Source organism: Mastacembelus armatus, chromosome 13 (assembly GCF_900324485.2).
Source record: "Mastacembelus armatus chromosome 13, fMasArm1.2, whole genome shotgun sequence".
NCBI lineage: Eukaryota > Metazoa > Chordata > Actinopteri > Synbranchiformes > Mastacembelidae > Mastacembelus > Mastacembelus armatus.
Window position 1 is genome coordinate 1251896 of NC_046645.1, and position 27037 is coordinate 1278932.

General features: G+C 42.9%; 2 protein-coding genes across 6 annotated transcripts in view; one reads left to right on the plus strand and one right to left on the minus strand.

Annotated features, from left to right (window-relative positions):
* Window positions 1–17231, minus strand: part of dpf1 (double PHD fingers 1) — a 43503-nt gene extending 26272 nt beyond the window's left edge. For 4 of the 5 annotated variants that reach the window (XR_003296351.2, XM_026318717.2, XM_026318726.2 and 1 more), the window contains exons 1-4: window positions 16229–17231; window positions 2408–2437; window positions 1680–1840; window positions 873–980 (exon numbers count right to left, since the gene is read on the minus strand). Coding sequence is in view for 4 of the 5 variants with exons in the window: in XM_026318717.2 (XP_026174502.1) it covers window positions 873–980; window positions 1680–1764 (193 nt within the window). In the remaining variant the exon portion in view is untranslated. The remainder of the gene's footprint in view (window positions 1–872; window positions 981–1679; window positions 1841–2407; window positions 2438–16228) is intronic. The other variant, XM_026318710.2, reaches the window with a different exon arrangement.
* LOC113137194 (zinc finger FYVE domain-containing protein 1) lies at window positions 15629–24002 on the plus strand. Its single transcript, XM_026318678.2, has 12 exons — window positions 15629–15838; window positions 17231–17512; window positions 18367–18589; window positions 18745–18962; window positions 19126–19229; window positions 19942–20050; window positions 20238–20335; window positions 20426–20543; window positions 21066–21236; window positions 21357–21549; window positions 21673–21771; window positions 22589–24002. The coding sequence occupies exons 1-12, from the start codon at window positions 15722–15724 to the stop codon at window positions 22819–22821; spliced, it is 1965 nt and encodes a 654-aa protein (XP_026174463.1). The 5' UTR covers window positions 15629–15721; the 3' UTR covers window positions 22822–24002.
* Window positions 24003–27037: the final 3035 nt, after the last annotated feature.

Below are 27037 nucleotides of genomic sequence, written 5' to 3' on the forward strand. Positions count from 1 at the left end.
TGGTGGAGGGCTGCAGTGATAGTTGACTTTGTGGAACTTTCTCCCATCTCCCTACTGCATCTCTGGAGCTCAGCCACAGTGATCTTTGGGTTCTTCTTTACCTCTCTCACCAAGGCTCTTCTCCCACGATTGCTCAGTTTGGCTGGACGGCCAGGTCTAGGAAGAGTTCTGGTCGTCCCAAACTTTTTCCATTTGAGGATTATGGAGGCCACTGTGCTCTTAGGAACCTTGAGTGCTGCAGAAATTCTTCTGTAACCTTGGCCAGATCTGTGCCTTGCCACAATTCTGTCTCTGAGCTCCTTGGGCAGTTCCTTCAACCTCATGATTCTCATTTGCTCTGACATGCACTGTGAGCTGTAAGGTCTTATATAGACAGGTGTGTGCCTTTCCTAATCAAGTCCAATCAGTTTAATTAAACACAGCTGGACTCCAATGAAGGAGCAGAACCATCTCAAGGAGGATCAGAAGAAATGGACAGCATGTGAGTTAAATATGAGTGTCACTGCAAAGGGTCTGAATACTTATGACCATGTGATATTTCAGTTTTTCTTTTTTAATAAATTTGCAAAAATTTCTACATTTCTGTTTTTTTCTGTCAAGATGGGGTGCTGAGTGTACATTAATGAGAAATAAAATGAACTTTTTTGATTTTGGCAAATGGCTGCAATGACACAAAGAGTGAAAAATTTAAAGGGGTCTGAATACTTTCAGTACCCACTGTATGTGAACTGCACAGTTCTCTGAATATCTTTTTATTGATTTTAGTAATTTTATATGGCATGTTAGAGGTTTAACATCAATTTTTAATTCACTCAATTAGATTTCACAATGCTGACGACGGTGAAAGTTCTTAATGGGTCACTCCTCCTTACCGATCTTGAACTCGATCGGTACAAGACGTGGATCCTCCAGGATGTTTAATCGTCTCTTCTTGCGCCAGCAGCGAGCGGGATATGTGTACAACTGACCTGGAGCATGACCTGAAACACACAGCGATACACATTATAGGTTAGAAAATGGATCGACAAAATGATAACAATTAATGTGTCTAAGCTACAACACATGGATCTAAAGCCAAAATGTCATTATTCCTATACAGTTTTTAAATAAAACTATTTTTGTTGACTTTCTCTCACTGTTTAACACACACACACACACAGACACACAATGTTAATCTACTGAATTGTCTATATAATGCAACACTATTCTGTGTAAATCATGACTAAAAACAAACACTAGGCAATGTCTACAAACTACAATGATTCACACACACACACACACAGACACACACATAAGTGCATTCTCCCTGGAATAGTTGGTGCCAGCAGCATATCATTGCCTAAAGGAGTGTCTGATTCACTGCCAAAATACACTGATGTTACAGAGAAAGAGAAAGCGGTGAGGAAACTCCCTTTGGGGAAAGTAAAAAAAAAAGTTGAGGTGTGAAAGGTAGGAGGCCTGGAAACGAGGAGGAGGAGGAAGGAAAGAGAGACGAGGAAGGGAGGCCGCCACAGGACGAATGACTGGAGAGGATCGTTTGTGCAGATCAAGAGCTGGCAAACACAACACGCCAGCCAGACACTTCACTCATACACACACACACACACACACACACGCACGCACACACACACACGCACACACGCACACGCACACACACACACACACACACACACACACACCTGGTCCACGGTGGTTCTTCTCCATCCAGATGTAGCAGTTGCTCTGGGCCACACCAGTCTGGGAGTCCAGGAACGGGAGACGCATGGAGCGCTCGGCACACAGGCGGGCATTGTAGCTGCGACAGTGTTCAATGGCTTCCTTGTAGAACTCCTCACCCAGACTGAGAGGGGAAAGGATGTGGTGTGGGGGTCAAAGGTCAGTCCAATATCAGGGGGGAAACCAAACCCACAGGATACTTCTATGTGTGTGTGGTCTGAAGAAGAAGAAGGGCTGCAAGTCTAGTTTTCGTCTAGTTTTCTGCACAGCTGTAGGGCAGGTTGTATGTGTGTGTGTGTGTGTGTGTGTGTTAAAGCTGTACGCTTCTGAATGCATGTGTGTAAGTCAAACGGGGCAGTGAGTGGACAGTGGAGTGTGTTTGAGTGTGTGTGTGTGTGTGTGTGTGTGTGTGTGCAGGTGTAGGCGAGCCATGGAGATGCACACTCCTATTAACCTGGGTCACAGCAGATGAGCTGGCAGCTGCACACTGAACCACACACACACACACTGAACCACACACACACAGTACAGTAGCACATTCTTCACTGTGAGGGCAATGTGTGCACTGTATTTTCTCACCTGTACAAGTGTAAGTTTGATTAACATGCAGTGTAATGTTCTTCTCTTTGTTCCACCCTCCCTCCTTCCTTTCACTACCCTCCTCCCTCCAATTTCTCATCCTCCCTCTTACCTGTTCTTGATGACTGCACCTCCAGATTGCCTGTAGGGAGAAGAAGAAGAGGAAAAAAAAAAAAACAATAGATGTGTGGTGAGTCAGTCCTACACCCCACCCACCATTCGTTTGGCTTCTCATTCTTTACATCTTTCTTCTCTCTCACACGCGCCTTCACTTTTCTCTGAATTATTTCTCCTCAGTGTTTTTTCATGCCTGTTTAATGTTCACACTCTGCCCATCAACAGCTACACCTCTTTTTTAAATCTTCATCTTTCTTCTCACTTCTCTCTCTCTCTTCTCTTTGTCTCTCTCCTGTTAATCAGTCCTCTCTAGGGTCTTCCTGCTGAGTGCAGACATCAAGGTCACACTGCTATACAGACAGTAGATACACATAACTACAGCTACACACACACACACACACAGAGCCTCACAGAAACAGTGCAGTGCAGCTGCTGATAAGGATTTCTTGGCTCTGATCTGTTCACCCTCTAAAAGACATAACTGACTGATTGATTTTGGAGTTTTGCAGAAATACTCAAAGTAGATGTGAATAAAATCTGGCTGTAATTGCCCAATGTGTTTATGCATGAAGGTATAATAGGTTACCTGTACTATACTGAATTTCTTTTCAGACCCCAGAGGGTTTAGTGAGACTCAAAACAAACTCCAACCATAAATGGCTCCTCACCATCTCTTCGCACCCTCCATCTTAACTACGACATGAACTACAGACGCTTGGCTGCAACAAAACGCAGCCTCCAGTCCCAAAGTTACTGTCAGGTGACTAACAAGGCCCAGTGCAACAGGTTGATGAGGTTGACAGTTTAGTAATTTATGATAGATCATATGCAAGGAGACTAGATTTTCTTAGTCAGGTTGAGCTAATTCAGCCTTTAGGTCACATTGTGGTGGCAGAGGGGACGTCGAACGGCACCTGACCAGTAATAGCGCCCAGACGAGAATGGTGGTGTGTGTGAGGATCCGTTCAGTCTCTAGCTCCTCCATGGCTGACCACCTGTAGTTTGAACCATCACTAGTTGGCAGGTTGGGCTAATTTATGGACCGTACGCAGGTTCGAGAAGCTGGAATAGCAACAGGCCAAGGTGTCATGGAAGGAGGTGCTGTGGCAGAGCGACACCTGCTCCAGTCCCATTTTCACTTGATTTATCAAACAGTTTTTAAAACCTAGCTAGCTTTCAAAGCACCGTGCACACTGCACTCCTAAGACGTTTTCAGACTCACAATGGATAGTTAAAAAAAGGCTCACAATCAGAGCAGCAGAACAAGATAAACAGTTTTGTAGTCAATGCATTCGGGTGTATTATTGCTGGCGTCTGCCATTGAAGCCTCCAGTCACGAGTCTCAGCAGAGATGAGGCTACTGATAACCACTTTTTTAGCTTTCCACAAGCCCACATTTTTTCCATTTTCAAACTTTTTAAACAAGTTTTCAGCCCCGACTGATACTCACTCGTGCTACATCACCAGAGGCACTTTGGTTTTTGTACAACCTTCACAAAAGGTTTTATGCAACTTTTATTTCTGCATATGACACAGAATTCCCAAACAGACTTCGCAGTGGAACATCAACACGCTTCTCCTATAAACAGAGTTCACCTGAAGGATACAAATGAAAATAAGGCAAAAGATGCAGAAAAAATGAAAACACTATGATATTGGTAATCATTGGATAGAAATAATAAGATTACCAAGTAAAATCTAAATTGAGACATGTTGGAGAAAAATTCGAGGAATCCAGGAGAAAAATAATTTTTACAGGCTTTAAATGGCCAAAACACAGTTTGAAAAAACTAGAAAAATGATCACATAGTAGCACCATCAACACCAAAATCTAACCAGTTCCTTCTTGGCCCAAGGCCTAAATTTCTGCCAAATTTCAAAGAAATCTGTTTAACAGTTTTTGAGATATTCGCTAATTAACAGACAAAAAGCAAACAAACTCAGGGGACTAAAAGCCTAGTTGGCTGCGGTAATTACTGAAATCTGCCACAATATACTACAACACAATGTGAAGGTAGAAACACAGCATATAATCATCTTTGGGCAGGATAAATTAGGTTTGAGAAGATGCGACATTTCGACAAGACTCTCAAACAAAAAGATTATATACGGCTAATGTCCTTAAAAGTGGGATTAAAGAGTTTTCACACCAAAAAAGAAAAGCGAAGGAGGGTAGAGGAAAAAGCAGAGTTCACCATCCTGCTTGAAAACAAGAACAAATTCAACTCTACTATCCGACAGGTTTTGTGTGGCATCTTGAAAACCTCCTAAACCGTCATTGTTGGTCGTGTGACATTTTGGGGCATCAATATTTGGGGCATGCTGTGCTCATGTCCGTTCATGTGACATTGGAAATAAGCTTTTGCTCAACAGAATATGTTTCTTTACAGCTCAGCGCCTGCAACTGGCAGTGTAGATGACCATTAGAGGATTTTATAGCCGCTTTGGAGGTGCGTCACCAGAACTTTTCCTCACCTCGTTTCACTTTGCTTTAGTGCTGTGCCACTCATCCTCCCTGCAGTTCACAATGAAGAATGGAGCAGAATTGAGGCCTGTCCAGTAAATAGTAGGTTAGAGCCACACAGCTGGTCAGACACTGTTTAACCATTACAAGGAGCTATGGATAAAAACACCACAATGCCTGAATTTTTAAGTCTGATTTCGTAGCAGCAAAGCTCTGGCCAAAATAGAAAGGCAGCCATTCTCTTGGACACAAATATACCTACTGCTGGAATATAAATATTCATGAGGAGTGAGGATAAGCACACACACACACACACACACACACACACACCCTGAGATATGCTGAGACAGTCACATACATTCAAAGAACGCAGGTCCAAAAAGCCTGACATGGTGCTTTTAAAAATATTAAGAGGGACGTGTTAAATAACAACTTGGACTTCAAGGCTGCACTACTGACCCAACTGAAATGCCAGCGAGGGAGGCTGAGGGGAGAAAAAGAAAACATTCAAAATGCAAAATAGCTCATCCCTGAGCTCCACAACCACCGTCTCCCTCAGTACCCCTCATTTCAAACCCATCCATCCTTCCATCACCTCCCTCCCTCTCTCCTGTGATGCCTTTAGAGGTGCTGGAATAAGTCGCCCCCCGCCCCCCTCGATAATAAGTTGACAGCTGTAGAAAATGGCTTCTTTCAATTTGGGTGCTCCCAATCTCATTATATTGTGATAGCAGAGCTGCTTGACTGTTTGCCTGTTTGGAGGATTGTTTGGGAGAAGAGCCGAGGCACTCAAGGTGGAGGCTGAGAGGGAGCTTTGCAAAGAGAAAGTTGGTAAAAGACACTTGAAGGAACCAAGGAAGGTGGGAGGCAGAAAGACAGGGAGGAAAAAAGAGATCAAAAGTAAGACAGAGAGAGGCTGAAGTACTGAGCTCTGTAGTACCAGACCAGGATGCCCTGTGAAGAGCTCATTTTGGAAGAAGACTTCACAGATAACACTAGAGGTGCTGCAGATTATTTTTCTGGCCCACGAAACTCCAAATTCAGCTGAAAATAGACATCGAAGAAAATAATGTACTTCAACATTGATGTGTCAAATAATCTTCTTCTTGTTTTTAGATTTGACTCAAACATTGCATTGAGGAGGTGGCATCAGTGGAAAGCGTGTGATTAGCAAACTTTGCCTTAGGTGCAATTTGTGATCACGAGGCCAGCTTGCTAATAGCAGAGAGATAAACCTGTTTTTAATTCAGCAAGGGACGTCCTGTTGTTTCCTGATGGCTCCGCATGTGGAACAAACATAGTACTTTAACATCCACACACGATATAAGGAGTAACCATAGAAAGTTTGCTCTGTTAATTCATTTATGCAAGTTGTGACATGGTGGCTTTGAAGTTAAAAGCACTGATGAATCCATCACACATTAATTATACATTTTGAGTAATACATTTATTTTCTGTCTTCCCAGGAGTTACTTGAGACGATTGATAACCGCTCTTTTATCCATCCGCTAATTATAAAGCAAGGACACTGTTAGCTTTGTATACTACAGACACTGGGAACAACCAGCGTAAATCTGTCTAAATCCACCTATTTGCCTCTCTAACGCTCACAAATGAACATATTTTATCTCCTTTCTTTCATTTCTACAGGCTTAAACTAGCTGTTACCTTATTTCCAGTGTGTTTGCTAATATATGCTAACTGGCTGCTGGCTGTTGTGTCATATTTGCTATGCATGTGTGAGATTGGCATCAGTCTTCTCATCTAACAAAGTGAATAAGAGTCTTTACAAAAACAGAACGATTCAGAAAAGAAGTCTTGGCTCTATCTGTGTGTCAATAGAGGATTTTCCTTCACACGGAGGGAAACTCTTGCAGCTGCACCGTTCTGGCCTGTGGTCACTGTGGTGCTATTAGCCAAGCAAGCTGCTTAAAACACAGACCACAAAGAGGCACAGAGAAATCAAACTGCCCATCATCAAACCACACTGCTGATGAAGAAAATCCAAGACCTGATTTGGACCAACGCTATTCCAATCATGCTATTTTCAACATTTATTTCTATTTCAGGTTTATTCCAGCTTTATTTTACACTAACAGATGCACACAGATCCACGGGCGCGGAGAGGAAAACTAGCTGCCTTAGTAATTAACTGGCATAGAGCCAGCTCTCTAACAAACTTGAGCTGACTACCAAAAATGTCCTGGCAGACATGACGGAAATGACAATCACCCAGGCCTGCACTATGCAAGGGCACGAAAACAATACAAAGGACACCTGTACGCATGCACGCACGTGCACACACAGCAGCCGTATCCTTATACAGCCAATTACATGCACATGTACGTACGAAGTATTTATGCCCAGCAAAAAGGACGGATACTAATTATCATGCACACACAGATACACGCATGCAAACATGTTACAGACAATAAATGAAACCCTTCACCACAAACACACACACAGACACAACCAATCAAGGTTCGATGGGGAAAAAAAGGAAAATGAGAGCGCCTGGAGCATGTGTGTGTTTGTGTATGTATGAATCCTAACCCCACACTGAGCTGTCTGCCTCAGCCTGCACTAAGCAAACAGCAGGGAGGGAGAGGCCTCCACAAAACACTGAAGAAACTGGTATCACTGGGAGGACACAGACTGACACACACAATAAACACACACATGCTCATCGCAGGCAGTTAAATGTAGAGCCTAAGCTTTTGTCTGAATCTCAGGGTGATCCCTCAAGTCCCATCCAGCAGAACCAGTCTGCTCAAGCACATACTGAGTCTCAGTCCAGTGATGCAGCCACACTCTGCTAAAACACACACACTGCTGGCAGCAGTTTCTGGTTACGCTGCAATTAACCACATCAATTAGCTGGATTCCCAACCAATAGAGGAACAGAGGGCTCCCCCTAGAGGTGAAATCACATCATTGGAAAAGCCAAAGAGAAATATGATGGAAGCATAAAAATTAGTCCACAATTACAAAAGCCGTCAACGCCGACAAAGGATTTAATTTCGATGGTGGTTTCCAACTGGGTGAAATGAGGTAATTAAACTGAAAGGAAATTAAGAAGTTCACATGCAGATGTCTTTATGAGGGCTAAGGGCAGACTGCATAGGAATGTTTTCCACTTTAGGTTTGTGAGCAAATGCTACTGAGAGTACGGCTGCTAACTCTGTGTGAATGTGAGTGTATGGGTTTGTTTTAAGCCTGTAAAAACATCCTCAAGTCTGTACACCTGGTCCACACACCTGTCTCCACCATTGTCCATCTGTGCAGTTATCCACACAGAAACAAACACACATTGTGCTGTCTGCTATTGTCTGGCCTACGGAGCTTGTGTGTGTGTGTGTGTGTGTGTGTGTGTGCACTGTGGAGACCTAATATCAGGCGGCCTACTACTGTACTCTTCCTCCCCTCCCCCCAGCCTAGCCCCTTCCATGGCTGAACTCAACAGATTAAACTATGCAATATCACCCTTACAATTCCCCCCCACCCACTCCGTCTCCACCCCCCCACCTCCCTCAATTCAATTTCTTCTTCACTCCGCTCCGTTCTCTCTCCCTCACTCTCAGTGAAATGATTTGTCTTTTTTCTGTCTTTTCCCAATTTGCGTGTGCATGTGCACGTGAACACACTTTCCTGCTCTTCAGTTCGTCAGAAGATTGCTAGGCTGCAGTGCCACATATATATATATATATATATATATTTGTAGAGAGAGAGAGAGATGCAGTGCGTATACAAGTATGCATGTGTATGTGCTGTCCCATAGTGCAGTCATTAGTGATGGGATGTACATGCACGCACGCACACACACACACACACACACACACACACACACACACACACACACACCCTTGCACATAAATACACATGCACTATGATGCGGTGCCAAGAAAAAATGCTGGAGGTCTGGGGAAGTCTTCAGACATGCTCATACACACATGGTCCAGTCCAGCTCTTGTGTGAGCTAATGAAAACATGTACAGACATACCTTTGTGTTGATGTTTGTGTGTGTGTGTGTGTGTGTGTGTGTAGCGGTAGAGTGTATGTCAGAAAAACAAAGAGGGGTGATGGGAGGACACATGATTTGACAGTGACAGACAGACAGATGGACAGACGGCCATGTATGTGTGTGTGTGTGTGTGTGTGCGTGGCAGTGTCTCTGCAGGAGTGGAAGTCCGCCACACTACCAGCTGGAAAACGTCAGTTTGCTTGAAACACTGTCACAGCACGGCATCTACGCTTGTGTGTATATGTGTGTGTGCATCTGCGACTGACTGCATATTTGAACATGACGAGAGATGTGACAGAGAAAGGCAGAGTGAAGGGGGAAGACAGAAAGCGCTATGCAACAGATCATGTCATGTCTCTCTGCGCTTTGTGTTGCTTGCTATGTGTGATTTTAATGAAGAGGTGCATGCCATTTCCTAGGTCTGTCTCCCTTCTCGTCCCCTGGGTGTGGTAATCTCAGAGTCACTATAAAACTCTATGAATCTCTGCCCTCCGTGTGCACATTTCTTGATTGTGGGTTTGCATGTGTTTGTGTCTGCATACACATGCTCCAATTAGTGCATGCCTATTTTTGCATGCTGAGTATTTACATTTGTCTGTGCATGCATTGCTGTTCAGTCTGTGCGCTTGTATATAACCCGTCGCTAGCTGCAGTGTGCATGGAGGGCAGTACATCAGGGTAAGGCAATCTGCCTCTGAACAGCTCCTTCAGGTGAGATTTATCACCACTGCACTTGGCCTCTTATTATGGCGATGGATTTCCTACCTCTGTATCTCAGTGTGCATGTGTGAGTTCATGTGTGTGTGTGTGTGTGTGTGTCTGCATCCTTATTAAAGTGACGTAAAGGGAAACAGCCATTTGTTTGTGTTGCTCCACTCTCAACAACTCCTGATAAGGATCGAACGGACACGCACAGGCACTGGGAATAATATAATGAGGAATGAGAAGTAAAGCTGAGGACACAAGAGAACATTTATTTGTTGCTGCTTCCAACACACCTTTTTCCTTTTTGGACTACAAGTTGCAACCCCACAGAACTACAAATTCCAAATGTCCTGCCTGGAAATCACGCAAGGTCCCAAAGCAAAGTGGAGCTGACTGACAGTCAGTTAGGTAGCACTGGAGAAATAGGTCACAGAGCTAAAAATACTTATCTATGTCTCTCTGTTTCTCTCTCTCTGTCTCTCCCTATCCTGTCTTCTTAAAAAAGTAAAACAGATAGAAAGTCTAAATGAGGGGATGATGAAAGGAATAACTCGGAAAAAGAAATACCCTTAAAAACATCAGACCTGGGGCTTACTCCCATACGAATAAAGAAAATACAGAGAGCAAGAAAGGGAACGCGAGAGTACAACTGTGTGTGTTTCCCATTGTGCGTATACGTGCGTGTTTGTGTTGATGTGTCTCCATCCATACGGGTGATGCTGCACAAATGAGCGAGTGAGGGAAAGAAAGGGAGAGACTGAAAGAGAAAGAAAGATCTAGAAATGGATGCTCAGGCTGTGGTTTCAGCCATCACGCAGGGCTGTTTGCACACAGAGCCGGTTATTACATGGAACTCATTTAGCTCGGCTCAGTCAGGCAGGGCAGAAATGATATTATATAGGCCCTGCCACAACCGCTGCCAATACCACAGCACATGATTATCTACATCTCCCCTTCTATCCAGCACAAAGAAGTAATAATGCTGAAATATGTGCCACGTCATCTGCCATTTTGACAAATTCTGCCACCTGTGCCTTTAAAGTGATAGTCACGAAATCAAAATCTTACTGTTAATTTAATTGCATTTAAAACATTTTCATTTCTAAGGGTTTTATTAGGGATAAAGTCATTCACAGGAAACATCAGGAATGAATGCAAGTGCTAGTGAGGGGACCTTCATATCTTCCTTGTAACCAACAAATGGAAAGACTGTATAATTTGGTGTGAACAATGGAGTGTGCACAACTTTATGCCAGTTGATGGGCCAAATCTACAGTAAATCCCTCTAAAGGAACTCTTCAGAATAAGCAATCCAAAAAGATTTAAAGGGATCTGTGAAATTTTCCCTCGCTAGTATTTGCTGTATATAAAAGCAGTGACACTGTTCGACTCACAATGTGTGGTGGTTAGGAGGGTTTAGGGTAAGGGACTGGTGGGCTCAGACGGTTTGAGGCCCAGTAGAAGAAAAACAGCAAAAAAATAGAAAAACAGAAAATGGCTGAACAAAAGGGAGATACGGCGAAAAGAGTGATGGATGGAGAAAGTGATGAAGAAGGAGGGAAGGGACGTGGAAGACGGGGCAGCAGGGGTGATGGGAGGACAGAGAGGAAATAAGTGGGAGAGAGACGGAGCGAGAAGTACGGGAGAGGGAGAGAACGAGAGATTAAACGAGTCTCTAATCCAGCAGAGATTCGGGCAGAGAGAGGGATGGCGAGGAAATGCCCAGTAGATGGGAGCTATAGCTGCTTCTTCCTCTACTGATTTGCCTTCGCACACAAATAAACCCTCCACTGTACTTCCACACACACACATGCACATCAACCCGCTACCACGCTCCAAGTACCACATCACCCACTTGGCTGGGCGATGGACAACAATTGTAAATGCTTCCCACAGAATTTACATCCACTGAATTAATTAAAATTTATAGCTGAAATTCAACAGATTTAGGGACAGTCAGGGACACAACAGGTACTGTCCCCGGCACACAGCCAGCCACACTATCAGGGCTGACATCGGACCAAATTTAGTTGTTTGGACCCATTTTACAGGATCGGCCTCTAATTTGTAAGCCTCTAATAGCAAGTTTGTTTGTAGACATGCTAATTACCAGAGCTTGTTTTAAAGCTGATAGCAGCGTGGTAAGTGGAACATAGTTAAACCCATACTGCATGACGATGGTATTTATGCAGTTGGTGAGATGTTAAGGCCAGCACTGATTGCTGCGGCCTTGTATAATAAATACATTCAGCTTTTTTTCCCCATGCATAGCGTCAGTTGCTTTTGTGAAACAGTGTACCAGAATCCCTGCAGGATTAAATCTGGCTGACAACTTGGCTGCTTTGTTACACGTCTTCTTTTTTTTTCTTCTCTTTTGTCTAACTTTCTAAGCATTTAAAAAAATCAATGTAAGACCACGACTGGAAATTGGGCACTGCTTCAGTAGTCACTGGCCCTGAGCCTTATTTTTAACCATTTACTCGGTTTACTCTTTCCCCATCGTATTCTCTTCCACAGGCTGTTTCCCTCTCTCTCTCTCCTGGTATATATTTTATGCAAATCAGTCAATTTAATCCCTAGATGGGGTGTTGCTGAGGGCCTCTGGGAGCAATCTGGCTGCACTTTGGCTGTGCTTGGATGAGGATCCCATAGAGGAGAGAGAGAGATAAGGAGAGGGGAAGAAAGGAGATGATGCTCTGGACTCAGAGGTCCCACATTACAGCCTCCATCCAGTCCACTTGTCTATTACAGTCCCACCATCCACTAAATACCAGCATGTTAGAGCATAGGCCCAATTAAACCTTAGAATTATTACCCTCACACTTTATTTTACTATTATTGAAGCCGGTGTTGTGATATGAGTAAGATGCATTTAAATACCACCACAGTCCATCAGGGCAGCACAGAGTTGCCCATTCAGTATCATTGCAATCCTCTATCCTGTGAAGGGCTCTTCAAAGCAGGCACGTACAGGGCAGTCGTTCATGAAATTGTACTAATGTCGCCTGTGTCTGCATCTCAGACAGACAGACAGACAGACAGACAGACAGACAGTCTATATCCCGTAGCCCTGCTCAGGTAGCCTAAAACCTGGGCAGCATCGGATGTGCGTCTCTGCTTTGCACACAGATCTTGTGACTTTTCTTTGTTTGAAACTGCCTAAGCTGGATCTTTTGTGTGCTCAAACACTCCTCGGGTGTGTGTTTTTACTGGAGCGATTTTTTTTATTATTATTATTATTTTTTGGCCAGATCTGTGTAAGTACCCGCTGACAGACGCACATCAGCTACCTTTTTGGCCGAGAGCCCAGGCGGGCAGCAGGCGTCTGCATTCCGCTGAAATCAGTCTCAGGGAAAACAAACAAAAAAAAGGTCTCAAAAACCTGCACAAAGGCGATGATCAGAGGAGAAACTTCACGGGAAATCCACCCGGTAAAAGACCTCTCGGTGGAGATTAATGTCCACTAAGATGTACGTTTTAAGTCAATAACACCGGATTGCCATTTAAGATTTATTACAGGCTTTATTATAGGCGCTGAACATAATAGCAAGTCCGGAGCAGAAGTCGTGCACCAGCGGTTTTACCTCAATCTATATATTTCCGAGAGGTCCGGTAGTAAAGGTAGCGCTGCAGCCTCAAAGCCAAGCAGGGAGCCGGATTCTGCCTACCTGTTTACCCCCCTCTCTGTCCAAAAATTGTGCACACAGGTACTGTAAAGACATCTAAGCTCCCGGCCAGCCTGCCACTCCAGCCCGGCTTTGACCGTGATCTTGGCTGACTACACTGCCAAGGGACATACCGGGTCACCCAAATCTACCTCCAGCATTCCTCCATATCCCTGCACACACGCTGCTGTTGGCTCATGGAAACGATTATAGAAATTGCATCGGAGCGCAGAATAATCCCCTCATGCCAAAAAAACCCCAGAAACCCCCTTCAGCTTTAAATCCAACTTTTCTTTAGGTCTGATTCACATCCCCTGACATTCTCCGCTGTAGGTTATATGCATCGCATGTATAGAGCTGCTCATAATCATGCTGAGAAATATCTGGGAATTTAAAGCATCTTAAATTTCACTGACAGCATGCACAAATACAAGCACCGCAAACGCTCAGGAAACGTGTTGTACTTACGATTTGAGGGGGTTCTGTACCGCTGTGGCCATTTTGATATAGTATGATAGAATGCAACACTGCAGACCCCGGTATTGTACATGTAATGTAGCAGCTATTTCAATTTCATTCATTCTCTGGGGCTGCGGCTGGAGCGAGCAGCCAATGGGACGCGGGAGCGCTCTGTGACAGCTTTGGGGAAGTGTAGTTTTTTACGCATGTCAACATGAAACATGCCGAGGAGGGGAGCACTACAAATACCAGCGGGGATAGCGGTTTAAGTGGACCACAGTCCCGCCTTGGACCTGTAAGGGCAAAGCCCCCCCCCCCCCCCCCAGGACCGAATTTATTAATAAGAAATTCTATTTATTTATTTGAAGGTAAGGGTTTAGGACTGTCAGTCTGGGGATGTCTCCTTCCTCTGTCCTGCCCCAAAACTGCATCATATTATAAAAGGAGCAACTTGATTGGTACATTAGATAGTAAAGACTGATGATAAGTTCATTTTCAAGATAAAATATCATTCATAATTTATTTTTCTCTGCATGTGCGTGCACACAGGGATAGCAGGTGGGAACGAGGATACATTTAGTGAAGTACAGGTTAAATATTATAATAAAAAGCCCATTACCTGTGTGCTTATTACAGGCAAAGCAACAGGGACAAAGGGAGCATTAAGGGCAAAACATAATCATATTTTCAGAAAATTCCCCAAAACTTGCAGTTAATACACAAAGGTGGCCAAACAGAACCTAGTACAGAAAGGTTGAGGAAACTATAGTCCACTATATTAAATTATAGGCTATTGCCTTTCAATAAGAAGTGAATTCTGTCTATTTTAGGGCAAGTTAAGTGAAGCAGCGTTTACATAATCTTACTTTAATGGTGGCGTGTTGATAGACCCATGGTTGATCTTATATTTTCAACGCTAGGTAGCCCTGCACTGAGTAGCTTTAATTATTCATTAATCAGGGACGATGGGTTGGGAGTAGGCCTTTAATTGATTCTTTCAGACATTTGTCTCTCATGGTTGAGCCCAGAGAAAGCCTGGGACCCTCTCCAAACCCCTTACTCCTCCATCCTCTATTCATTCCTTCCTTAAGTCCTTCCCATCTGCTTCCTTTCTTTATTTTTCTTTCTTCAGTTGCTCACTTGTTTGCCCGTATCTTTCAATGAACCCACATCAGATGGCGTAGTTTTTATTACATAAACATGAAATATATTTCCCAGGACTATGGTTTATTTCAGCTATTTGTATTTCTTTCATCTGTCTTCAACATTAATCCTTTCTCTGTGTGGGAAGGGAGGAAGGAGGGAAAGAGGGACGGAAGGAAACATAGAAGGAAGGAAGATGGGATGGACCAGAGCCAAGAGTCTTAGAGCAGCAATGCTGGAATTTCTTTCTCCATGTCATGTTAGCAGCAGTGGCGCCGCTCTGAAGCCATTCAGTGACATGTGATATTTATAGATCTGTGCTAACAAATATTTAATGAACATTAGCAAGCTGCTCCAACATGGCAGCCCTGCTCCAATAAAACACTCTCGGGCCCTTAAATGAAAAATTTGATCCCTTGTGAATTGATGTGATGGTGAATTAGTTGCTGTTTTAGAATACTAATAATTTTCTACTTTACGTTGTAAACTAAATATATGGAGCTCATTTTTATTGCGTTTGCATGATTAAACTAAACCTTACAACCAAATGCAGACCACTCCGACACTTTATGGGTCTCTTAGATCAACATGTCATGAAATTTTATGTTTTCTTGTTCCCTCATCTCCGAAGTTTGTCCAATGGCAAATCGCGTGTCGTGCTGCGCTTTAGCCACACGGGGGCGCTAATGCATCAGTCGACTTAAACGTGCGTGCGTCTTACGTCACGGCCTGCGTGCCCCTTTGGCTCCTCCCGCAGCGTCAGCAGTACACGCGCTGTTGTTGTGATTGACGGACGGGCAGGAGTCATGGTGAACTTTCGCTTGGTCCCAGCTTTAGGCAGCTAAACGACGATGTCCGAGATATTGATGAAAGAAATGGAGAGCGTATCGATCAGCCCGATGAAGCCCGAGCAGCGTCCGGACGGGGTCCGGAGCTTTCTGCTTGTGGACGAGCAGGAAAACCTGCAGGTAAAGTTCCGCTAAGCTAACGCTAAGGGTTGCTAACAGATGCTAGGCTAAGACGAGGAAGACGACTCACATCGGGATGAAGGCCGCAAACTCTCCTCAAACGCTGATAGTCCAAAGACCTTACAAAACACCGAGCTGACAGCCAGCTCGTCAACAAACTGGGCTTTTCGACTCGGTTCTCTCCTCGGATCCAGTTTTCGCTAATGTGCGTTAGCTTTGAGGAAATGTTTAAGCTAACGAGCTGACACGACAGCACAAATAAAGGAACAGAGGCAGCGAAGAGGTTTGTCATGGGGAGAGTCACAGCACAGCTGACCCGCAGACACGCTGTTTTTGATGTGTTGCTGCAAAAGTCCGAAGTGCAGGCGATAACGAGTCTCCTTTACTTACCTAAGTAGTCTGGATGTGTGCAGACCGAGGTAGTCCTCAGGGTGGGGGCGACTCTAGGATCAGACCTTTAGGGCTCAGCCCCCCGAGGAGAATGTGCATTTATACAGGACCTAGTGGTCTATCTGGAGACCAAACCCTGCTCTCTCCATCACTGTCCTCTCTCCTTCTCTGTGCTGTCAAACAAATAGCAAATTTAACATCCAATCACAATTTATAATCTTAGGAAAGACATAAATTGAACCATATAGATTTATATGACTAATTAAATACTGGGGTGTTATGGGTAATGTAGTCAAGTAGTGTCATTTTGACCTCACTTTCTCACCTGAACCTGGTTGCTTTGTTTACCTTTAATGTAAACATAAAACTGAACTTTCTTTTATTTGTTAATGAAGAATAATAATTGCAGTACTTTCTAATACTGCACAGGTGAAAAAGTGCATCAGTTACAGTAGCTCATTACTTGGCAAGTGTGCAGCTAAGTCAGCTAATGTTTGATATGTCCACAGCATGGAGCAGTATCCCAGCACTTTCTAAGTCACAGTAATAACAACCTGGTGTTCACATTCAGAAACTGTCTTTGCTTTTCAACTTACTTGTGGATTTATCCATTGCTACGTCTTTCTTCTCCTACGTTGTGTGGTGGAACGTGTTTGTCAAATCTGACATTAGTTAATAATAATGATTAATGATTCATTATTTTTTAGGGGTGATGAGATGAAATTTAGGTGTGCTTGAACACCCCTAAAATTGCCCCTGCTTTAATTTAAGGTTTTTATCATTTATGTTTTACCGAACTGAATGTAAATAGAACATAAATAGTAGGGTTCTTCATTCAATTGAATGTTAATACTTGTCATTCCAGCCTGTATCGCTGACTCAAATTCAATGAAGTTTTCCCTTGATTCAGTTAGGCAGGCAGTTGCTGTCATGTTAAAACAGCCTTGCAATCCATCTTCAGTACATAAGTGGCTCCTCGACTGTTCTTCTCTCTCCCTGCAGGTCCGTGATGAGTCAGAGTTTGTGGACAGACTCGGCTGTGGGGATGTGGCAGGTGTCAAGGTTCTCTCCATCTTTGGCAACACTGGCGATGGCAAGTCTCACACCCTGAACCACATCCTATTCAATGGTGAGAGTGTGTTTTACACCTCCAAGTCCCCTAGCTCCTGTACCGTGGGGGTGTGGGCTGCCTACAACCCCACCCTCAGCCTGCTCGCCCTGGATACTGAGGGCCTTTTGGGAGCTGCAGCCAATCAGAACCAGAGAATGCGGCTTCTCTTGAAGGTAATTTTAGTGGTTATTGGGAGGTTTTGTTGGCATTAAGTGACAGCTCTGCATTTACATGAGGGAGTAACTGATAAGTTTACCTGTGCATCACAAAGTGTGTCGTTAGCTCCATTTTGGTATCTGAAATTAATTCAGAATAAGGCACTGAGAAATTTTGGCTGTGGGTTTCAGTGCAGACAAATCTTTTATAGGCCCTGTAACTTTCTTAATAGATCATAAATTACATTATAGCATCTCCAGACCTCCAGTTTTCTGCTACAGCTCTGTTTTGCTTTAGGGCTGTGCACAGGTGTAGCCAAGAATTTATTTCTGGCATGATACAATGTTTTGTTTAGTAAGAAGAAAAGAAACTGGAAAGTTTTGATTTCACAGGCACAGGAAAAGACTTTTCTAGAGCAGGCGTCCATTCAAGAGAAAATGTTCAATCCTTTTCACACAGTCCAACATGTTTGTTTATTTATTTGTAATGACGCATTGTCAATTATATCAGTCTGTGGGCTCCATCCAGGTGAAGTTATCTAGAGGTTGAGTCATGACAACTGGATGTTTCACTACTCATCCAAGTAGCTTCATCAGTCAGAGAAAGTGTGGAAACTCAAATTTATCCTTCAGGTTAGTGTCACTCCACCAATGATAACGTTTTGACCTAAAAACTAGAAGTCCAGTTGCCACGACTCAGCCTGTAGGTCTAAGAACAGCTGTAAGAATGTCTTCTTTCTCTACCTCTCATTCTCATATAACCTAATCTGTTAGCAGGACCCTGCACACTTATATCAGTTTGCCATTTGTTTTCCATTTGTCTTACCTACCTTTGTGTTATTTCTGTATACACCTGCTCACCTCTTATCCAGGTACTGGCAGTGTCTGATATAGTAATTTATCGCACACGAGCCGAACGCCTCCACAATGACATGTTCCACTTCCTGAGCAGCGCCTCTGGGGCCTACCTGAAGCACTTCACCCCAGAGCTCAGGGCCTTGTCAAGCCGCTGTGGTCTGGATGTGCCCCTCTCTTCTCTCGGGCCTGCTGTCATTGTGTTCCAGGAGACGACCCACACTCAGTTGCTTGGTCAAGGTAGGGTAGGGGAGAGAAATACACCTACATCACCATCCTGTATGTGATCAGAAAAAAAAAACATCAGTTTATCTGTATTTATGGGTTTTAATTCTGTTCTGTGGTTTCTTCTATCCAATACCTAAGCTGACTTTGTCTTTTCTTTTCCCTTGTAGACTCAAAGGTGGCCGGGAACCCTGACACACTTCTGCAGAAGCGTTTTCACGACCTGGGTTTGGGGACAGAAGCCTTCAGCTCTGTGCAGTACGTAGGCACCCAGACCATCACGCCTCCCACTGACTACAGCAAACTGCTGGAGGCCGTCAGGCAGCAAGTGAAGAACACACACACACGCTCCCCCCGCCAGCCTGGGATAGTGTTTCACGCTCTGGAAGTAAGTGGTGGACTTTAACATTTGGTATTAAATAGACGACAAGTAGACACATTTAAGAGAAAGAAAGTTGAGGGAATCTGATTTTTGCTCAGCGTTTTTTGTAGCCTTGTTTTGAGGCTTCTCCTCTTTGTAACACCTTCCTTCCTCTTTTATGTCTGACCAGGCCCTGAGTGAACGTTTCTGTGGGGAGCTGTCCGACGACAAGATTCTGTACTCCTTCTTCCCCGATGAGTACTTCACCTGCTCCGCTCTCTGCCTCAGCTGCAAGTAAGTTATGTTTTGTCTTCAGGTCTTCTCCTTTCAGAGATGGAATTGGCTCTGATACTTGAAGCTTGGATTACACATGGAAAGATTTTGACTTAGACCTCACTTAAGGGTGTGAGGTTTCCTTTTAATGTGATTTATTAGCACTAACCAGGAATGTGGGGTATGGCTGTGTCACATGTCCAGTTTATTCTTTGTGATCCAAATCCTTTGAGGTAAAAACAGCCATTTTCCACTTTGGTGTAAGTTGCATATAAACAGGTCAGGTCAAACCTCAGCATGAACATGCTCAGAAATCTGCCATGTGCATCTTTACAGCTCTTTAACAAAACACAGGTAGAGTTTCCATTATTTTTTCTAAAATTTCGAATTACACTGCAGACAGACAGATGTGCTTGAATCTACTAACCAGTTGATTCAGCTTTTGTGGAAAAAAGATGTCAGATAGAAACTGAATTATTCACAGCAGTGTATTTGTTATAAATTACAAGGCCAGATGGCACAGACAAAATCAGTTTATTCTTTTAAATCAGGAATCCGATGTCTTCCCAGTGGGACATGCAACACTTGTTGTCTTTTCCGTGTTTTTGGAAATATGGATGGCTCTGAGAGGATTCGGTCCTGCACTGATGGACGATATTGAAATGTCAGAGCGAACTGTGACCTCATCGCTGACTCTGACATCTCTCATGTTTGTTTTCTCTCTCACTTCCAGCATTCGCTGTAAAAACGGAATGAACCATTTGAGAGACCGAGTCCCACACATGGCAGATGGGCTCTGCCAGTATGCACACCAGTACAACAACAAGGTCCTCATCTGTAAGGTAAGACTGATTCATGACACTGGTATCACCAGGCAGCTTCACAATTCATGATGCTGATGTGGTGTCAGCTGTTTTTGGTTTTTTGTCTCTTTTTTAATTATTCTTGATATTCTAGTTTATAAAAAATAACACATTATACATTATTGAAGTTATTTTTTATATTTTAATCACTGTATTATGTCTATAGAGATGCTATGAAGGAGGCAGAGAGGTGATTGTTGTGCCCAAGACATCAGCTTCCACTGACAACCCATGGTTTGGGCTGGCCAAGTATGCCTGGTCAGGGTAGGTAAATACACAAACACACACATTCACCTTTCAATGCCTTTCTGCCAGTCATCTCATATTGACTCTCTGTTGACCTGCCTCCCTCAGCTATGTGTTGGAGTGTCCTAGCTGTGGTGTAATCTACCGTAGCAGACAGTACTGGATGGGAAACCAGGACCCTGAGAGCAGTGTGGTGCGATCTGAGGTCAAACATGTCTGGGAGGGAGTGAGTATTGCAGAAATTTGAATCTTTCCTATGAATCTGACATACATTTACGATTTAATTTGGCAGCAATTTCACAGATAAAATCAAAGTACTTGATATATTATTTTGTAGGTGTAGGAAAACTAGAGATCAGCTATTGTGGTTTGTCAAAGTCATAGCACTGTGTGGTTTTAGTTGCCCTGACAGCTTTCATTATGTTTTGTATAAAGAAATGATATATAGGTTGAGCATACATGTAGTTATATGGGTGATGACATACATTACATACTCAACATGTGACGTACAACATATGTAACATTTTGCAATGAGACAACATTAAACTAACATCTTGCAGTTTTGTAGCTTTGCTTTCACAGGAAAAACAAAAAAATAAGCATTTACTGGATGACTGCTACAATATGAATTATTTATCTTTACAGTTATTCACTGACCTTTTTCCCCTCCTGCTGTCTCTTACTCTGCCCATGTGCATCTGCCCTTCTGTGCTCTGTGTTGTTTTTTCATCCCTTTCTGTCCCTTCAGTCAGACACCTTCCTGACCAGCCACCAAAATGCTGCCCAGAGGGTCCTGGATGGCATGAACTTTGTGATCCAGTCGGTGTCGGAGTACAGCACTGGCCCCACCAAAGCTGTCGCTGCCTGGCTCACTGACCAGGTGGCACCACCCTACTGGAGACCCAACACGGAGATCATTGTGAGTAGAAAGAGCTGAAGCTCAGATACATGGCAAAAACTGCAGAAGGAACTAATATAAAATATTTCCACGCGTCAGTAATATTTTATTTATGTCCTTCTGTCGTCGTCTCCTCTTCAGGCCTGTCATGGATGTCAGAAGGTGTTCGAAGAGGCAGACAGGAAGCATCACTGCCGATCTTGTGGCGAGGGTTTCTGTCATCCCTGCTCCAGCCATAGAATGCCAGTACCAGAGAGGGGCTGGGGCAGTGGTCCTGTCAGGGTATGTAAGGCCTGTTACCGCCAGGGAGGGCCACCCGACACTAACAGCCAGGGTAAGACACACGCATGTAAATAATTTAGCTGCTTCCCTTTCTCTAATAAGTTGCAGGTTAGTTTCTATCTGTGACACCTGCTTTATGGCATCTTTCTCACCCACAATCGTCTCTCTTCTTCAGTGTGTAAGGTGGAGCCTCGTGGTCTAATAGCTCGCAGAGTGACGGAGGTGGCTCAGTCCACACTGGACATGGTCACCACAGCTGTGGACTATCCTCTCTGTGAGTACAGCTGCTTTTTAACCATTTAATTTGGCCTCTTGTGTACTACAGTCACCAGGTGAGATTCTCATCAAGGTTGTATTTGTTTTCTTGATTAGCTTAAGAGGAAGTGAATTCCAATGGTCAGGCATTGATGACTGTCAACCATAATTGTCACTCCTAGTGACATACTGGTTTCTTCTGTCCACACCCAGCACCAACTGCTTTTATGTGCTTTATTTACTAAGACATGTTTGCCAGGTTTAAGGAATCTGCCTTCCATTCTTTAGCCATGCATAACATGCTTACTCAGCATAGCTGGATTTGATGATGGGATTGTTTGCCATGACCTGCTATGCTTCTGATTGGCTATTATTATTAGTTAGGTTGAGTATCAAAGCTGCAAAACTCTCAGACCATTAGTAGGTAAACCCCACTGACTCAAACAAAACACACCAACAGCCATTTTGCAACAAACCCCAATTTTGCGCTGATAAAGACAAATAGCCACCTCTAAATTCTTGTAAACGAGGTGAACATATTGAGCCATGGGGCCACTCGGAATCGATGGTTCACCTGCAAGGAATATACAGTATGAGTAAAAATCTAATGATCTGCATGCTCTCTGATATTTAATAGTTGTTTGGAAATTCACTCCATAAACATTAATGGACCTTGGGATCCTATAAGGTGATTTACATCATCACTGGTGTATATAAAATAAAGTAGTCTCACAGGAACGTTTGTTCAGGATTTGCATAATTATGTTAGAAAAAAATGCCATTCCCTGTTGAAAAGCTTGGAATTTAATGATTTACTGTTTTGTCTAATCCTGCAGGTTTTGTGAAGGATGTGGCTCGACCGGACTACTGGGTGCCAGACCACGACATCACCCGGTGCCACGAGTGCTCCAAAACCTTCACTCCTGCCATGTCCAAGCACCACTGCAGGGCCTGTGGACAAGGTGTATGCGGGCCCTGCTCCACACACTTCAAGCCTGTCCCCTCTCGAGGCTGGGACCACCCAGTCAGAGTATGTGACAGCTGCCATGCCCGCAACGATAGTTTGTGACTTTTTCTAATCAGGAAAACTATCCAAAAAAAAAAAAGTGTACTCAGTCCTGCTCAGATGATCCACAAAAACACTGTGAATCCTGGCACTGCTGCTCCAAGAGAACAATGGGGATTGACTGAACACCACTAAATGGCAGACCTGGAATCAGCTTTGTTTGGTGTGAAAAGAAAAGCTGTTCAGATGCTTAAAATTCTTATCGGGTTTCCTTACATTTATCACCACTGACCTAGGATCTGCTTTACATCTCAGCTGCTTTCCTTGACCAAGAGATTCTGCCTCAAAGCAAAAATAAAACTAATCACCTTCACTACAGCCTGACTGGAACAGCCAAACTGCTTTAAGACAACTGGACAAGTGGAAAGCTGGACACGTTTATAAAGCAGCTGGTGGAAATTTTAAACTTGTTAATGCAGGCAAGTGTAGTCTTCCTTGTTGATTCATTTCAGTTTTGAGCAGGAGCAGGCTGCCTGTTCCCAGTTTGTTCAAAATAACGGGAAGAAGTAAAAGAGCTGTACTGTCAGATACCATGATAGATTTTAGAGTATGAGGAAGAGTTAAACTTACTTTTCTGTTTTAGACAGCACTCAGAAGAAATGAGAAGTAATTTTTATCCTCTGAACTGTCTGCTTCAGAACCATCTCTCTGACTTGCAGAGCCTGGCGAGGAGTAGATCCCAGTCAGAGCGGTTCAGATATTTGGAAGAAAATGTCACTTTGCATTACTCAGGGCCGTGAGAGTAAAAACACAAGCAACAGCAGCATGTGCCTTCATAGGAATCTTGACTCCCAGTTCTGTTCCTCCTTCTTTTTGGGTATTTAGCTACTTCAGCAAAGACTAGTGAGATTATGTGTGCCTAATCAGAGAGCAATGTAATCGACTGTCTCGCTGCTCTTAACTCTTAAGCTGTATCTACATTATGGTGAAATGAATAGGAAAATAAAATCTGTAGCCTAACACATTATAGACATTCCAATATATAGAAACACTTGTGTACTTACAACAAATACACCTGCATTAGACTGGACAATGATGATGTTCCTATAATTGAAAGGCATCCATATTAAATCACCTGCAATGTAAATTACAGATTAGTCCATTTTAAAGGTGTTTTTCATTGTAATATATAAACTGACAAACCCTTTTTTATTAAATCAAGCTTGTCCAAATAAAGCAAAGATGACACAAAGAGGAAGTTGATTTGTGATGGTACCTTATGTCGAGTGTGAGATTGACAAATACAACAAAAACACACCATATGATAATATAAACCCCAGGCAAAAATACAATCACTATTCATTATTCAACTAGCTAGTTTAGGTTTTACTGTACACAGTAAATATATAATAAATACTACGTCCAAAGACCATACACATTGTACAGACTGCACAATAATCAATACACTTTTTAAATTAGTGTACATGCCCCAGTATGAACCAGTAACACGGCTCTCCATAGCATTAGCTGAAGTCAATACCATGCCAGGCTTAAACCAGGCAATAACAATGAATAGCACAGCGCTAGATTGGTAATACAAGTCATCAAAACACAAAACAAAACTTCGGAAAGATTATTGGCGTCAATAGCGACACACTGATGCTAGTAGCAACATGCTAACACCAACTCCAGTTGATACACGATGCACCGAGACACCGACCGGCTTCTACAGCGACGGTAGTTGGTTGCTAAGAGTATAGAACAGCAGGCTTAAGTTTAAAGTGTTTTTAAGATTGAACCGAAGCTAAAATGAGCGTTTGTTTGTTTGTTTGTGTACATACCGTTTGTAGCTTTCACCTCGCGCTATTGGACAGGGAACCGGAAACAGTTTGTAAATCGCGCTGCATCAAACGTGATTGGCTAGCAGAGTCACATGACTCTCGGGCAATAAACGTCAAAGTAATGGTGCGTTCAGGGACTCGGGAGTGTGAAATAATACTAACCAAGACGGTTTTCGACCTGGATTACAATTTACTGCTTTTCTTTCTCACAGATTCAATGTCCCTGAATGTGTTTTGGATTTTTAGTCATTACTAGCCCCTTAAAATATAACAGTCTTTACATGCAGGTAGATATTACGCATTTGCAATAGAAGATTAACATCCAATCCCACTACTTAGTCACCATTCTGCAGCCATTAAATATTTAGAAATGTGTGGAAATACACTTCTGATGTATTTATGTTTTGACTGAAGAATGCTGCCTGTCTTCTATATCCTTTATCATAATGTTTGCATATCTCCTCTTTTCCTTGACCTTCCTTTTCCTTAAGCTGATGCACTTTGGGGCAAGATACATGTAAGTCTGTGCAGTCTGTTGTCATGTAGTCTATAATTGTTTCAATCCTATTTTTCCATCATACACATTTTTTGGCACTGTGTGTGTGTGTGTGTGTGTGTGTGTGTGTGTGTGTGTGTGGCTTTGACTGCCAAAGCTTATTCTCCTGCTCTATATAAACTCTTCACATTGATAAAACATCTGGAGAACATTGGCTCCCGTGTGTTTTCAGTAGCAGTAAATTAATTCCTTCCAGTCAGACAGATTTAACTACGTACAAATTCTGTTTGGTGGGGTAAAACTATGTGACATTACGCTCGTTCTGTCTATTGACATTGGTCTCTAGCCAGATTATTTGGAGAATACTGCTGCTTTTTACAATGCATTAGATAACAGATCAATTTATTTCTCTGTCTCCTTCTGGCCTCCAGTTCAAGATTATCTGAAGGCCACGGTGCCCAGTGCACTAATGCATCACTAATATCCATGAAGCAGTGCTCATTTCCTTCACAAACCATTTATGCAAGCCTAAATTGATTTCACTGACTGCATGCTGTCAATGTGGAAAGACAGAGATGGAGCAAGCCAGAGAGGCACTCAAAACACAAAAGCACTCAAAAGTTACATATTATATATCTGCAACAGTGTGTTTCTACTCAAAATTAGCAAATTGTAAATAATACATATATAAAATATAAATATTTGAATGTAATTATGCTATACTTAATATATACTACATTTAATAAATATCTAATAATAAATATATATTCTTAAACAAACATATAAAATAAAGACAGTTGACAGTTCTAGTTGGAACATAAACTAAAAAGCCAGTTGCTTTCTGCAGGTGTTCTGTTATGTAAGGCTGTCTAAACAAATAAAAGGACTTCCATTTTGCAGTGAATTACATTTTCAGTGATTAGCATTTTTGACTTTGTCTATTCACTTGCCATCATTAGACCTGTGCTGTATGAATAAATGTCCATCATGTCAAAGGTTTAAAAGTATCTATGAAGTCAAAATATTTTGTTCTGCTACGGTAGGAGATCACGTGCGTAAATGATACAATTAATCATGGCTAAATTCTTTGTGGCTGCTTTGTTTCAGGGCCCTGGTAATGGAAATCTTATTAGCAACACCTGTGCTTTTCCTACTGTGACGGTTCCAGATGTCTGCTGTGAAAATGGCTTATAGCTGCAAAAATTGCTGGGTTTCCGTCCTGCTGAGTTTACAAGATTAGTACGGATTATTTTGCACTGTAGGTATTATTGAGGTTTAGAAATAATAATTGAACTCACAAACCAGGAAGCACCTTTAAAACTGATTATTAGTTTAATATACTGAGCTAATTGAGCCATGCTGAGCCTCTGCGGATTTCAGGACAGCATGCTTGATGTGAAAGTGTGTTTGTCACGCAATGTTATGCCTGCAGTCAAGCAATATGAGAGCCATTTAGCAGTCTTTAAATGTTACTGGTATTACTGCTAGCCCTCAGACAGACTCAGTTTAAATGAAGTCCTTAAAAGAACCCCAGAATAGTGACATCAGCAAATCTGGTGGGATCTACTTTAGAGCCTAACATCGGTTGTTAGAGTCATGCTGTGACACATGGATCCCACACAAGGTGGCGCTAGATGAACAGAAATATTGTTGCGTCATTATAGTAAATTTTACATGAGACCACCTACTGGTAACTGTCCTGGGTCAATCCCAGCAGGGGGTTTCACTATAAAGCTGTCCTATTTGGAAGTCAAAAATTTGCATCCTCTCTAGCAGTAAGTTATTCATGCGTTAAGACTCCCAGAGCACCCTTCACAAACAGGGCTGACACTACAAAGACGGTGCAGAGGACTGTGTGTACCCACTGTGTGTAATCCAGTCTCCTAGTACATGAATCACATGCAAAGCCAGCAGATGCGTTTTGATCTGTTATCACTGCTTA

What these genes read in the sequence shown, in the direction of transcription:
- LOC113137194 (XM_026318678.2), top strand. Translation starts at nt 15,722, where the DNA reads ATGTCCGAGATATTGATGAAAGAAATGGAGAGCGTATCGATCAGCCCG. An exon ending in ACAAGGTCCTCATCTGTAAG is followed by an intron (nt 20,051 to 20,237) that starts GTAAGACTGATT and finishes TTATGTCTATAG; the next exon opens with AGATGCTATGAAGGAGGCAG. An exon ending in TCAAACATGTCTGGGAGGGA is followed by an intron (nt 20,544 to 21,065) that starts GTGAGTATTGCA and finishes CTGTCCCTTCAG; the next exon opens with TCAGACACCTTCCTGACCAG.